The sequence below is a fragment of the Microchirus variegatus genome (assembly GCF_963457635.1).
Source record: "Microchirus variegatus genome assembly, chromosome: 7".
NCBI lineage: Eukaryota > Metazoa > Chordata > Actinopteri > Pleuronectiformes > Soleidae > Microchirus > Microchirus variegatus.
The window spans coordinates 10,578,079-10,593,336 of NC_139808.1; the positions used below are offsets into that span (position 1 = coordinate 10,578,079).

At 43.3% G+C, this 15,258-nt stretch overlaps 1 protein-coding gene across 1 annotated transcript in view; it reads left to right on the top strand.

The window, feature by feature from the left end:
* Window positions 1-15,258, top strand: part of LOC310930116 (metabotropic glutamate receptor 4-like) — a 185,300-nt gene that overhangs the window by 22,453 nt on the left and 147,589 nt on the right. The window contains exon 2 of the mRNA XM_083893038.1: window positions 14,195-15,258. Within this exon, the coding sequence (XP_083749164.1) occupies window positions 14,710-15,258 (549 nt within the window). The 5' untranslated portion in view covers window positions 14,195-14,709. The remainder of the gene's footprint in view (window positions 1-14,194) is intronic.

Below are 15,258 nucleotides of genomic sequence, written 5' to 3' on the forward strand. Positions count from 1 at the left end.
AATTTGTTGTTAATCACTGGTTCCAGATTGTCATCATTACAAGTGTTATTCCGAGAGTTAACAGTATTTGCACGTGTTTAAAGATTCACATAAATAATTTGCAGTCACTCAGCGCTGAAAGGTCGAGTCCAGTTTTTATGGGACGCGTTGCACCTGTTCATGAATTTATTCATATCTCATATCTCAGTTACACTTTGTTGCACGAGAAGCACAGGCATCATTTGTGGTTGCATTGTTGCTGCGAGGGTCAGAGCTGATGCGCTCGTTGCAGCAGATTGCATGGGAGCTAAATATCCATCCATCCATCCATCCATTTTCTACCGTTTATCCGGGGCCGGGTCGCGGGGGCAGCAGTCTGAGAAGGGACGCCCAGACCTCCCTCTCGCGGGACACTTCCTCCAGCTCTTCCGGGGGGACCCCAAGGCGTTCCCAGGCCAGCCGGGCGACGTAGTCACTCCAGCGTGTCCTGGGTCTTCCTCTGGGTCTCCTCCCTGTGGGACATGCCCGGAACACCTCCCGAGGGAGGCGTCCAGGGGGCATCCGATACAGATGCCCGAGCCACCTCAGCTGGCTCCTCTCGATGTGGAGGAGCAGCGGCTCTACTCCGAGCTCCTCCCGGGTGACAGAGCTCCTCACCCTATCTCTAAGGGAGCGCTCCGCCACCCTGCGGAGAAAACTAATTTCAGCCGCTTGTATCCGGGATTGTGTTCTTTCGGTCATAACCCAAAGTTCATGACCATAGGTGAGGGTAGCTAAATAAACGGTGCTAATTATATTTCTAGACACTGACTTTTCTTAATTTTAGTTGGTTTCTCGGACACTGATAGAAAAGTTCCCTTCATATATATGACTATATCTTTGTTGGACACATTGGGCAGTGACTGTAGGAAGAAAAGAAATTATAAATGAGTTTTTGTTGGTGGGTGTCAGTTAATTAGCACCTGATTAACTGGTCAGTGGAGAAGTCCGCGTGCATATACAAATGCTGATGAACCAGAACTGTTTTAAATAGCAGGGTAAATTATAAGAAATGTCTCATGCAGGCTGATAAAAGGCTTTAAAAATGTGACACAGAAACCGTTATAAATGAGGAAAAGTTCAACAAACGGTAGCAAACAAAAAATAAATATGTCACTAAACGGAGAATTAATGGAACCCATTCAGGGTTGCACAATAAGAGCACAAGGCAAGTTTTAATCAGAAAAGTTTTTATTTTTTTTATTTTTTTACAGGGAATAGCTTGTTACACTTGCAAAAAAAAACATTTGAATTCTAGGTTAAAAAAAAAAAAAAAATGTATTTCTTCTTTTACTCCTGGAGTCTTTTCATCGTTTTCAGGGCAACTTGTGAAGCCATGTGGTGTAAAGATATTTTTGAATCACGACATGAATGCAGACACACAGAGGCAGTTTTATTATCTGGAAAGGGGGGGAACAAAAAAACATGTTTCTCCTTCAGCATGTGTCCCTTTTCCCTTTGTGTTCAAACACAGTTGAGGAGACACAGTTGTGCTGTGTCACATAGCAACTTCACACATGTAAAGACCTGGGAGTTTGGAGAGGCTGCTGTGTTACAACATGTGGATTATCCTCACAGCGACATGGGTTTGGGTGATTTGAAACTATCTATCTATCTATTGATAGCTGAGATGGTTGACAGTGAGCATTTCAAAGTTGAAGGCAAGCCTTTCACAAGCTTATACACAACAATTTTAAAGCCCTTTTTCATGTCTTAAAAATAAATCTGCTGCGCTGAAAATCAGTCTATCCAATGACAGGTATTTAGACAGACAGACAGATCCCGCTCTCATCCCCACTCACTGTATTCACCTGTGGTCTACATATCAACAGTCAGCACTAAAATTCTCTGGTCCTGTGCTTTTCAACTTTCTTCCCTCCCCCGCTGCAACATCCTCATTTACAGGATTTTCTGCTTCTTTTCCCCCCACGAGCTCGACAACAGCTCAGATCTGTGCGAGTTCTTGTCACATTTCACATTTTCTCCACCAACGTTTTGGAGTCCTCCTTATTGACGGGGCCCTGTCACCAGACTCCCGTCAGCTGTTTCTTTCCCCTGCGACAAAGACACACGAGCAGTGACTCAGACGCTGTTGCCAGATTGTGACATGTTTGTATGACGAGACAAAAGCAGGTGAGGAGGAGGATATGCAGCCGACACGCACTCTGACCACTCATTGCATCACGAGTGCCCATACCTGTCCCAATACGACCAAACATCTCCAAAGACCTGTAGTCTTTAGAGTCCACTTGCTCATATGTTGAACTGTTATTGCCTTTAACCCTTGGAACACAGAGCATTTTGGCTGCTTTAAAACATAGTAAATACAGAGGCTATAAGAATGTGCAACATAGAGTGTCTTATTACTTTTTTTTAAGCACAACCTAAGCAATCTGGTGGAAAAAAACTGTTCATTTTCACCAACTATATAAACACACCTAAGCAAAATGAACAACTTTAAAAAAAAAAAATTTGATTGAATTTGTGAAATTTGGAAATACGTCACAGATCAAAGTTCACTTGGGTCGATTTTATGACCAAAACGAAAAGAAAAATTGTCTCATTTTGTGACTTCTACACAATTGTTGCTACTTTATATCGCTCCTAAAAATGCAATGTTGACCCAACATCACATAAAAAGATGGAAAAAAAACACACCCCCAGGATGTCCATATAAGGAGTTTATAGGAGTATTATTCCTATGTCAAATTACCATTGGTACACCTGCGGCACAGATCCATGCACTGAGGATTAATCCAGGCATGTCCAAAGTCCGGCCCGCGGGCCAATCACGGCCCTCTGTGAGACAAAAAATTCACCCCATTAGCTCAGCTGGTAAGGAGTTGAAACCAGAGTCCCGGGTTAGAAACTCACCTTTGACAGACAGCGATATTCATATCTCCTATTGTGCTATTTGATATCATAACATACAATATTATTCATTTTTTCACTCCTGCGTGGCTTAGATTTGGTTACATTTCCATTTAAAAATGATAATTGTGACAATGCAAATAACCTTCTTTTTTTTTTTTTTTTTAGAAAACAGTGCATTTGTATGTAAATGTTACTGTAAAAAAAAAAAAACTTTGGACACCCCCCTGCTTTAATCCATTTGTTTATACAATGATGAAGAAGAAAACAATAGAAAACATGAGTTCCACTCTTGTACGCTCAGAGAAAAACCTGTTTTGGAACACAGATTCTCGCTGAAGGTGTCTGAGAAGGTAACTGTGTAGGTTAAGGAACAGGTGTTCCCACTCATGGGCTGGCAGTGTAATTCAATCAATTATGCATCAGGAAAAACATTTCCATGTGCCGCATAATGAAATACACTGTCTCCATGGAGCCAACTATAGATAGAGCACCTGGTGTTGCGAGAAAAATATGCACTTTTTTTTAACAAGGAACAATGAGAGCGTCGCAAAGGGGATACAGATGATGTCACTGCTGATCATGAGGGGAAAAATAAACGTAACGCATGTTCATAGATAGATAGATAGATAGATAGATAGATAGATAGATAGATAGAGTGAGTTGTTGCGATGTTACTATCAGCTGTGGTGAAGGATCTTACATCCTGTCACACATGCTGTCCTCAGCAGGATGTAAGACAGCAGGGGGCGCAGTCATCCCCTGCCGTCTGACAAACCTGTATAAACCAGGAAGTATGTGACATGTCACGTGACAGGAGGCGGTCGAAAACATGTCAAGGTAATGCAAAAAAAAACAAAAAAACAACCTTGTTTTTCTGTCTGGCGGAAAATTGAGTATGAACCTTTATTTGTTTTATCTTGTCCTTGGTTTCAGCTGCATTTTCACAAAAACAAGTAATGCTGTATCTTATAAAATGGGGTTTTTAAAAAAGAGTTGTGAAGTTCTTACATAATTGTGCTCAGAAAAGAGGAATTCTTGTTCTCGATTTACTCCCCGTAGTTTAGCGATCTGTGTGTGTGTGTGTGTGTGTGTTCTTATACGACGTGCGTTTTTCTCCATCGCCATCGCTTTTTTGTGGTGTTTTCATGTGAGAAGTGATGCGATTCAGATTCAATGAGCAGAGACTCGACGCCACACAACAGCTCTCGCTCAGGCACTTTGATGTTGGCGCGACTGCCCGTTGCTTTTTTTTTTTACCTCATTATGTTGAAAAATCGCACGTCGCTGCACTCCTGTGCACTTTCCAAACCCACGTGTTCTCGTTGATATGCTCTAGTTTTTCCATATGTTGCAGCAGCTTCGAGCGATTCTCGTGGAATTAGGTGTCTCGGGAGTGCAGGTTTGAGAAAAGATAAATTCCTTAATCCTGACGAGTGGCAGGTCTGGCTCAACGAAGACAGTTAATCGATCAATCTGTCTGAGAAGTAGCTGCTCCTCGTATTGACTTAACCCCCCCGCCCCATTCCCCTTACTCTTTCTAGGACACGCTACACTGTGACAGCTTGTGTTGCGCTTCATGTTACAGACTGCACATACAGTATTAAAGGTGAAGTAAGTCGTTTATAGTGTCATCTAGAGGAGAGGCTGAAATTTACAACAAAGACCTGCTGCTCTGCTCACCCCCTCCCTTCCCTGAGCGCTACGGTATCCGCAGCCGGTCAAATGTCGTCCTCGTCGTCTTTCTCCGTGTCAGCAGATGAGGTTCGTGAGGCGAGGGAGAGGGCGAGCTACCGCGGCCGTAGCAGACGAAGCGGAGAGAGAGGAGGCAGGACTTCCGCTACAAGTAAAGAGACGCTTGATTTGTTCTCTCGCGTTTGTCCTTACAGGCTCCGGTAGAAACATGGCGTTTCGCTGCTAACAGTGGCAATGCAACCGCGGCCCGCGACCGTGTTATTTTACATGACTTTTTGAAACACTACGAAAATGAAACAAAAACTATTATACAGCGACTAGACAATGCAGGAGCACATAATATGTATAAAAAAGTGGATTTTGGGTTATATAAACCCATAAATACTACATAGTGTCCCTTTAAGATGTTTTAACTGTATTTAAAAAAACAAAACAAAACAAAAAAATTGGGGGGAAAAATAAAAAAAGAGAACCCCTTGAAGCGTAAGATGAAATACGATAGGCATCATTACCAAGCGCCGCTTAGAGTCAACAGGAGGCTGGAGATACTTCACCTCATGCCATCTTTTTACTGGACCATTAACCTGCCACACAGAGTGAGTGAGAGCAGCCTCCAGCGCCAGAGGCTTTGTGAGACCAGCACGTGTGCATGTATTTGAACCTGTATTTTCAAGATTCAAGTATGGGAACTTAGAATTTGGTGATCGATATGAAATTTCCCCGCCGAAAATGAGAAGCCAAAGCGACGACGCAGTGAATGTGCAGAGTCTGAGAGACAAGGCCGGGGAGTGAGCAAACACCGTGTGGGTGTGTTGTGTTTCATCATTATAGCAAGATGATAGTCATTGAATCAGTCAGTCAGCAACGGGAAGTCAACATTTTTTAATATGCTCTTCTGGCTCCCTGATGTTTCCCCCTCATCTTCATCCCCTTTTTGAGCCGCATGAGATTTCTCCCTCCACTCTTCCAGTGCAGGAGAATCAGAGCTTGTTCTCACATTTCAGTCCATTTATCTCTTGCGAGATGCAGCTCGGTGATCTTAGCACCTCCATTAGCCTGCACAGGAAAAAGCATCCAGTGCAAGTAAACAAAAAAAAAATGTAAGGATGCCCCAATTTCTTCGTTCCTCCTTCGTTGTCACCCTCAGCCTCCTCCAGATGACTTAACGGGATCATGGAGACAACGCGTTACCTTTTGCTGTAATGGAAAAAAGCACGACTCTGGCCTTGTTTTGCGTGTCCTAAAATGTTGCTATATAGCGTGGCACAGAAATGGAGCAGCTCTCTGGTGCGGTTGTCACAGGGTTGATATTTCACGAGATAAATTGCACCGGTAGTTTTCTCAGGGTTCTCAGGGAAGGGAAATCAAACGGCCACAGTCAGCCGTTGCATAATATCATGTCTTAGCAAGATTTACCGCGTATCTCAGGCTTCTAAATAAATCACAACTGCCAACTGCATTTTGTGGTTTCTGTAATTAATGCTCCCACGAGTTAAAATATTCGAGCTCCACGCTCCTTTTCTCTGTTTATGTCTCACAGTGACAAACCACATCGTATGATGAGGGGAAGAGAAAGGAATCATTTTTATTTTGTTTAATGTTCGTTTTTTCCCATCGGACTCTGCAGGCTGTGAGTCATACATCATTCTGGGCGATCCCATCGCAGTTAGTGAACACGACGATTAACCTGTTTCATCGCTTCATTTTTAAGGTATTCACATGTGACCGTGTGTTGTGTTCCCTTAGTTATTTGTACTCTGAAATACGGCTGCAACGATTAATCAGTTAGTACTTACTGTAAATCAATCACCAACCAATTTGTGCATCATATCATATTAAAGGGGAAATAAGTAGTTTATAGTGCCATCTAGAGGAGAGGCTGAAATTTACAACAAAGACCTGCTGCTCTGCTCACCCCCTCCCTTCCCTGAGCGCTACGGTATCCGCAGCTGGTCAAATGTCGTCCTCGTCGTCTTTCTCCGTGTCAGCAGATGAGGTTCGTGAGGTGAGGGAGAGGGCGAACTACCGCGGCCGTAGCAGACGAAGCGGAGAGAGTGGAGGCGGGACTTCCGCTACAAGTAAAGAGACGCTTGTTTTGTTCACTCGCGTTTGTCCTTACAGGCTCCGGTAGAAACATGGCGTCTCGCTGCTAACGGTGGCTATGCAACCGCGGTCCGCGGTCATGTTATTTAACATGACTTTTTGAAACACTACGAAAATGAAACAAAAACTGTTATACAGCGACTAGACAATGCAGGAGCACATAATATGTATAAAAAAGTGGATTTTGGGTTATATAAACCCATAAATACTACATATTGTACCTTTAAGTGCATATATAACAGTATTATATATACACAACACTATGTGGTGCATTTAGTCGTCCAGCCACCTGATCATATCTGTGGAAAGAAATGGTTACTGAGACAGATGGTGGGGGGATTTGATGCTCTAGTTGCCTTTTGGAGAAGGGAAGTGCAAGAATAAAACATGAACATTGTGGCTTTTGCCCTTAATGATGTTTTGGGGTTTTCCTTTTACTGCCAGTTGTGTAGGTGTTAATGACGCTGTGGTAGTTCTGTGCCACTGGTTTCTGCCGCTGTTTTACAGCCCTTTGGAGCACAACTGCTGTCCCGAGCAGTCATGTTACCCAACTGCTGTGTGATGCAGCCTGTCAGGGCACTACGCTCTCTAAGGTGCAGCAATAAAAGTCCACATGGGCTTTTGCTGCCATAGCCAACAAAAAACCTTTTCCTGGCTCTGGCCTTGCTAACCGTGTCTAAGTTCTTCTTCTTACTTCTTTGATCTTATTCATATTAAGATCATTTTCTGTGGCACCAATGAGTTATCGCTCCGCTTCTTCCCTGCGGGGCCCTTTCATCACTGCTTATTGGTGATTATTGCAGATTGTAATAATCATCCACTGATTGTAAGGTTGACGGTACGATTCCCAGGCCCTTCAGTCTTAATGTTGAATGTGTCCTTAAGCAAGACACTAAATCTCAGAGTGTCCCAAAATGTAAAGTAAGTGATACACCCATGCAATCCGTTTACAATTAACACTATGGCGTCATCTGCAAAGTAGTTGGTTGTCTTAAAGGTTCCACTTAGTTTTTGAGGTTTCTGTGAGAGAAAATGCTTATCTTCAGCCAAATTTAAGTTTAATTATGCACATACAAGGTCTGGTTTTATGAATATTATTCATATGTATACAATATTAACAGCCATATCTTAGGATAAGACACAAACTTGGTGCTTTTCAAGGTTTCCATCTCTCCATACCAAGGCGCCAGGCCGTCTGGACCTGATACACTATCTCGAGTCTTACTAACTATATGTAGCGCGCTGCTCGCCAGAGTCTGCGATGATGCCTCACTGTTCAGATGTCAAGGCATTGTCCCAGTTCTCCTCGGATCTGAGCTGTCTTCAATACAATCTTTCTATTTAACTCATCACTGACACCACAGGTTCCATCCTTGGTCGTCTCACCTGATAATCAAAATCTCCGTAACGATATCCAGCTCAAAAATGTATATATTAAGACCATTTTTGCACATTGAGTTGACTGTATTGATTCATCCTTTCAGTCATTTTCTTGTTTCAGTAGAAACATTCATCCTCTAAATCTCCACGAATCAACCTTCATCACTCCAGTTAGAGTCCTCAGAGCAGCTTTCCTCGACCGATCTGCTGCACCACCAACATGCTGGAGTGTCATTTAGAGACACCCTCCTTTCCATCTGTGAGAGGAGAGAGCTTACCTTAAGTTTACCTGGCTGGCTTTGACATAATATGGAAGGAAACTGTGAAGTGGGCACAAATTACACACACACACACAAAAAAAAACAAGATTCACAAATGTGCATATAATGACTGTGTGAAGATTTTTGCGTATTCACAAAGTCGTTCTAATTTATACACTTGAATACTAAGCAGTCTGTGGTGGTGTCGAGGTGAGACGGGAGACGGGAGGGAATAGGGATTGATCTTGGATTTTCTTATTCAAACAACATCAAAGTCAGCACTGCTGAAGCCTGTCACGGGACCCATTGGACAGATAAGTGATGACCGGTTGGACACACAGACAGACAGTCTTTCCATTCATTTATAGAATTAGAATTAGTTTTAGTGAATTTGCATTTAATTCTTTGCATTTCTTTCTTTTTTACACACTAGTAGTTAATACACAGCAGTGGGCAACACTTAACTACGCCCAGGTGCCTTGCTCAGACCAAGGATTTGAACCACTCACCCTCTGGTTAAAAGCCCAATTCCCTTCCAATTCACTGTGCGTTTACACTGCTTTGTTTTTCAAACGTGGATTAGAAGAACACATCAGTGAATTCACACAAGTAACATTGTTGTACATAAGGTTAGTAAATCTTATTTTTCATACACGTCAGTGAATGAAAAATGAAGTGAATGAAGAAGATTAGAAGGGAGATGATATGAAAACTGTTGATCTCAGACTTCAAAATGCTGACATAATGAATCAGTAGTCGAGATTATGAATCCATTAAATGATAAATGATGGCAGCCTGACTCTCATAACCTCCCAAACATCTCTCTAGACCTTCTTCAAATATCATTAGACGTGTTTCAACACTTTCCTAAACACCCCGAATTGTCTGTATACTTGAAAACAATTGTTGGTGACAGCTGTGTAGGTGAAGTGAAGCCGGGTACAATGTTAAAACACACCCACACTGTGTCTCCTTCTGCACCTTCAGAGTCAGACTTTTATTTGATTTTACTTCACACAAGAAATCTCATTTATTTGAGTCATCTTCACTGCGGAAAAACAAACACGAGAAATCTAGGTTTTGGTCTAATGCCAGTGAAGGTGTTGGCGTATTCAGCTGCTGCTGGAGCTTGTGAGGCTGTGGAACAACACACTTACTGCATTTGCCTGAAGGTTATTATACGGCCTTTTAAAATGGATGCCTTCTCTATCCCAAAATATGCTCCAGCACCTGAGGAAAGGTTGTTCCCCCTGAAGAATCTTGAATTCCTACAGCTGCCTTTGACATTTTGTGGTTGGAAAGCATTTTCTGTTGCTCTTCTCAGTATTTGAGGTCTTCCATCACAGGCTGGTTTGTAAACGGACACATTTTTTGTCTTCTCATTTGCAGCTTTTTAAAACTTCTCTCCCGTCTCCAGTCCTGTGTTCACTGTAGCGCTTCAAATGCAAACTGAGGCGGATTTACTTTACTGTTCGTGTGTTTTAAATTCCCACTTGAGCCGCGGTATTGAATCTAGGTTACAGCTGAACTCTGGACATAAGTTGTCCGCTGAAAGTACTGAGCGAACTAATGCTGCACTTTAATTTCAGCTGCTGCATCACCATACTATGCCATGTTGAATAAAACTCCGAAAGGTGGTCGACTCTAAACCCCCCAGTGTTTGATGAAAACACGATTCATAGTTTTCAACATATGGGTGAAATGAAATGATTTATTCAAAGGAAATACAGCAGAGACCAATCCCTGAATGCAATGAGATCTTTAAGATTAGAGAATTAATTATCTACATCCTGGTCTTAGAGGAAGCGCTGTGTGCGATATTAATCTGGAACAAGACAAAGTGAGCTGATTAGCATGATACTGCTTGATGTAATCTTGTGATGTGCAAGATCTTTTCCTTTCAATTGCACAGCAGATCCGTGTTCAGATTGGCTGCTTGGCTCTTCAGTATGAAGGAGGTGCACATGCTGTCTCCCCCAGCAGCTCTTCATTACGCAAACATGAAGTTTGGTGACATCCGTGGAATCTTTTATTTATTGTTTTTGTGGATCTCTATCCCCGTCTCCTAAAAATGCACTTCATACACGACAGAGACTAAAGTGCATTCTGAATTATATTATTTAAAGGATGTGCTTTCCGAAAAACTAAATTATGCTACTTGTTTACATATCAATGGATTGATTTCTGGAATCCATTAGGGTGTAAACCTTATATATCACGTCAAGGCTTCTCTAAGATACTGGCTGTGCATTGAAAGGAGTCTGAGTGTTGTTACATGATCAAAACATGAGTGAGGGCTGCACGTCTGCCATGTTGCAGTAATGGTGTTGTGTTGCTGTATGGATTTATTTTAAAGTGACAGAAGAAAAAGGCTTAACGGCTCTCCCTGTGTGTGCGTGAGCTTTCTCCAGCTTCCTCCCACAGTCCAAAAACATGCAATATGGGAATTAGGCAAAAATGGACACTCTAAATTGACTGTAGGTGTGAGTGAATGGTTTGCTTGTCTCTATATATGGCCATGTGATGGACTGGCCAACTGATTGGCACACCTCACCCCGTGACCCTCATGTGGAGGATAACGCGGTAGAAAATGGATGGATGGCAAAAACACACTTTGTTAGGACACAATCCAGTTTTTTTTTCCTCATTGCGTCACAACTTCCTCTCCAGTGAAACACACCACATCATGTTAAAGCTGCAGCAAATAACATTTAGTGTTGGGGATTGAGGGAGGGTTTGTGTGTATAGAGTAGCAGTGCAGGGGGGGGCGGGTGGAGGTAAGAAGCATTTATCCTGTCAAACGGCAGAACAACTTGTTTTTTTTTTCGCGCAGCAGAATTCACTTCTGAAACCTTTTTGTGAGCAATTCTTTGTGCTTTCAGTCACACTCCAAAAATGTTGGCAGTCATCTCCCTTCACTAGTACAAGATGACTGTTGTCAGTCTGAAACTGTCCGTCTGAAACGAATCACTTCCTGTGTGCAACGCTGAGAAACGCGGAAGAATTGTGTGAACGTGTTTGACAGTGGTGTGAATGTGACGAGCATTCGATTATATTTAAAGGGGGACATATTATGCAAAATCAACTTTTTAATTATTTGAATGTGGGACTCTGGAGGCCCTATGAGGAGGCAAAGTGTGAAAAACAATTACTCACTCGTGTTTTTTCTCCTCAGTCTATGTACAGGAGATAAAACACACAATGTTGTCTTCGGCACACATTGCTTTCTCCCTAAAAACGCAAGTTTATAGGCGAGGGCAATAGTATCCAGAAGAGCGGAAGTCTGCGAAGTGTTCTGTTCTTGGCTCCACAGTGCAGCACAGAGTTCTACACAAACGTCCAGCCTCAGAGGATTTACGTGTCCAGTGGATACATTGCATATATAACGGCAATGTGCCGGCTAGAGTCGGCAAACAATGGCTTTTGAGCCTCAGTGACGCTGACGTAGTTTCCTGTGTCTCATTTGCATTTAAAGAGACAGGCACTCAAAACAGAGCGTTCTGAACAGGGCTGTTTTGGCAGAGTGATTGAACTGCTGTGGTGCTTCATCCTGAAGGTATTTTGACTAAAGCATGTCACAGACATTTAGGTTCATTAGGACACCAGGGAATTAGGTTAACTTGTAAAAAATAGGGTATAATATGAGTCCTTTAAACGTTACACACCACAGCTTTAAATCACAGTAGGATATATTCATAAAACTGTGATAATTCACAAGAAAAAAATCTTTTTAACTTTGGAGGCAAAGTGAACTATGATCTGCTGTTTGATGAACACATGGCTTTCTTACACACCATCACTCAGTGTCCACTTTATGACAAAAAAAAACCCCAGCACAACATCATTTAATAATGCAGTTTATTTGTGTGAAACTGTTACCGCAGAACGCTGGCGGCAGCAGGAGCGTCTCTCACTGCCAACGCCTCAGTTGCTCTGAACTAAGATATGCCGGGGCAGTGGTATGTAGTTGGTCACAGGGGCTATGGTGAGTTGGCTGGCTTTCCAGTTGTCATCCGCTCTGCAGCACTTAAAGTGAACCTGCAGTGAATCAACTCTGAAAAATTACTTCTTACTCAGTCGGAGATAGTCGGGTGTATTCAAAGGACCTTGTCACTTCCAATATGCTCTCAATGAATCTCAGCTGTTGCGGATTCAAGGCTTCAACCCACTCTGCTGGAAAACCAATGTCTACAGCCCTCGTCTGTGACTGTGAGTGCTTAGATTGTTCCTTCAGAGCCTATTACAACTTCAGCAACGAACAGGGTCTAGATATGGATGTACAAGATAGCTTGTAGTGGCATATTTTTTATGTTTTTATCTGGCAGGCATGTGTTTGTGTATGCGTGTCAGGGGAAACAAAAATTTGGGGGGGCGGGTGGGAATGATAATGTTGCCGTGTGTGTGTGCGTGGCATGACATTGTGGAGATAAGAGAACTCCAAATCCAGCTTTAAATCTGCATGATGTACCTGCTGAGCTTGTTTACAGCACAACATAATCTGGATGCAATGACCCTTACAGAAGCGAAACAGCAAAACACTTTAAGCTCGCTTCTGTCACAGAGCAGGAAAAAACGGTTCAGGATATCAGTGGAGCTCAGTTTCAGAGTGTGTGTAAACTATTTCAATGCCCAGTATCCTCTGCTACCAGGAGTCAGTTTGCCTAATGCAGTCATTTCTTGGATTCCAAAAGCTGTGCTCTGAAATTTGTTTCTAAACCGCTTAAAATCTTATTTTGTTGAATTACTCTTCATGTTCGTGTAAATGAAAAATAAATCTTCAGCCCTCTCACAGTCATTCAATTCATACATCATGAAATGACACACTGGGTTCTCGCTGAGAGCATCGAGGGGTTCCAAACATGAACAGAGCATGAATGAGGACTGCACTGGAGCTCAGCGGTGTGAAAGCACGATGACTGACCTAGCTCACTGCGTGCAGGTGACTAGCATCTTCACAACAAGCTGGAGAGGCAGACTGCACACCTCTGAAGCAGTGGTGATTGCCAGAAATGAGGGTGAGGGAGGGAGAATGTGCGGCCAATATTCCCAGTTCCACTACAGAGCACAACCTCCTCTGTTCTGAGGGTGGAGCTTTGACCAGACGGCAGATGGGAGGAGATGTGATGTATCTGTTGCCATCTTTGCTTTTGTGTATACCTTGGATGAAAAAAAAAAAAAAAAAAAAGCTGCTGACCATAATAACATAATCACACTTTCAGACTCCTTAGAGCCGATCCCCATTGGTTTGTTGTACTTTTATCCTTGCGAGGCACATACTTATAGACGTTTTTAAGACTGTGCCTCTGAGACCCCATATGAATTCCATTAATATAAGTAATTGATTTTGCCCGAAGAAAGAAAGAAATGGTCCATTTGGCACAAAGAGGTATCCGCTCTATCAATACCTTTGAACTTCCTTTTAAACCCTTAATGGCTGCAATGCTTTCACAGCCTTTGAATATGTGATATTTGTTGCAGCAAAGACGATATACTGTATTTTTCCTGGAAAATAACAATTTCACAGCAGAGTACTGAGAAAGAGCCAACAGCACAGCCTGGAAACCATGCAGCAGACACATCCATTTAAAAAAAAAAAAAGAACAATGAAACAGTAAAGAGAATGTCAAAAAAATATTGTGATGAGGTCATATGGTTGATCTCACCGCCCTGCCAACTTTGACAGTCTATCGCCGCCTTTTAATTGACCGCAAAGGCCAAAAATTGTATCCTCATTTGACAAAACACTGCAGTAAAAAATGTTTAACCACAGTGGAAAATGTGATATCGAAATGCTCGTGCCAATACATGTCCGTTTACCGTCCTCTGTCCACTGTCTCACATCTCTTCTCGTCTTTTTCATCTTTCAGGAATTTGCTCTGAAGCCTGTGGACCTAAGCAGGCCTGAGGGCTCTGACATACACCCAATCCCTGCCCACGGGAGCAGGGGAGATTAAAAACTTCTGATCGTGGTGGAGAGGAAAGAGACATAGCCAGAGAGAGAGAGAGAGAGAGGGGAACAAAGAGGAAAAAGCTTATTGCTCACCTTTGTTCTTCCTAATGCCCCAAATGAAGGATCTCCAATGGAAAGTCTGAGAATAACAGCAGACACAAGAGCAGCGACCCACCGCTGTGGCGAGATGATGGATTGAGGGAATGTAAGAAGAGAAGAGTACAGGATTACATCCAGCGAAAGAGCCAGGATCATATTTTATATTAATTGAATGCCGAGGAGAGACATGAGAGGAAGCATTTTCTGTGCCAACTCCTTCTAGAGGTATTGGAATTAACCTCTCTGGCTGTTTTAAAGTAACACCTGACGCCTTTTGTTTCCTGATCACTGGATTTGGTCGTAGGAGGTGGACGCGCGCTCGTTTCCGTGGTCATGTTTCAAGCGTCGGCATGCAGACTGGATCGTACCGGGTGTCAACAGAATGGCCTGTGTCTGCCGCTGCTGCTGCTGCTGCTGCTTCTCGACAGCTCACTCAACACCGCTCAGGCCGCCAAACCCAAAGGACCGGGACACACACATTTGAACTCCATCCGCATAGACGGGGACATCTCCCTGGGCGGACTGTTCCCAGTGCACGCCCGAGGCCACGACGGCAAGCCATGTGGGGAGCTGAAGAAGGAGAAGGGCATTCACAGACTGGAGGCGATGCTCTTTGCCCTTGACCGCATCAATAACGACAACAATCTGCTGCCCAACATCACACTAGGAGCCCGTATCCTGGACACCTGTTCCAGGGACACTCACGCCCTGGAGCAGTCTCTCACCTTCGTGCAGGCGCTGATCGAGAAGGACGGCACCGACGTCAAGTGTCTGGGAGGGGGAGCGCCCATCATCACCAAACCCGAGCGGGTGGTCGGCGTCATCGGAGCGTCGTCCAGCTCCGTCTCCATCATGGTGGCCAACATACTCCGCCTGTTTAAG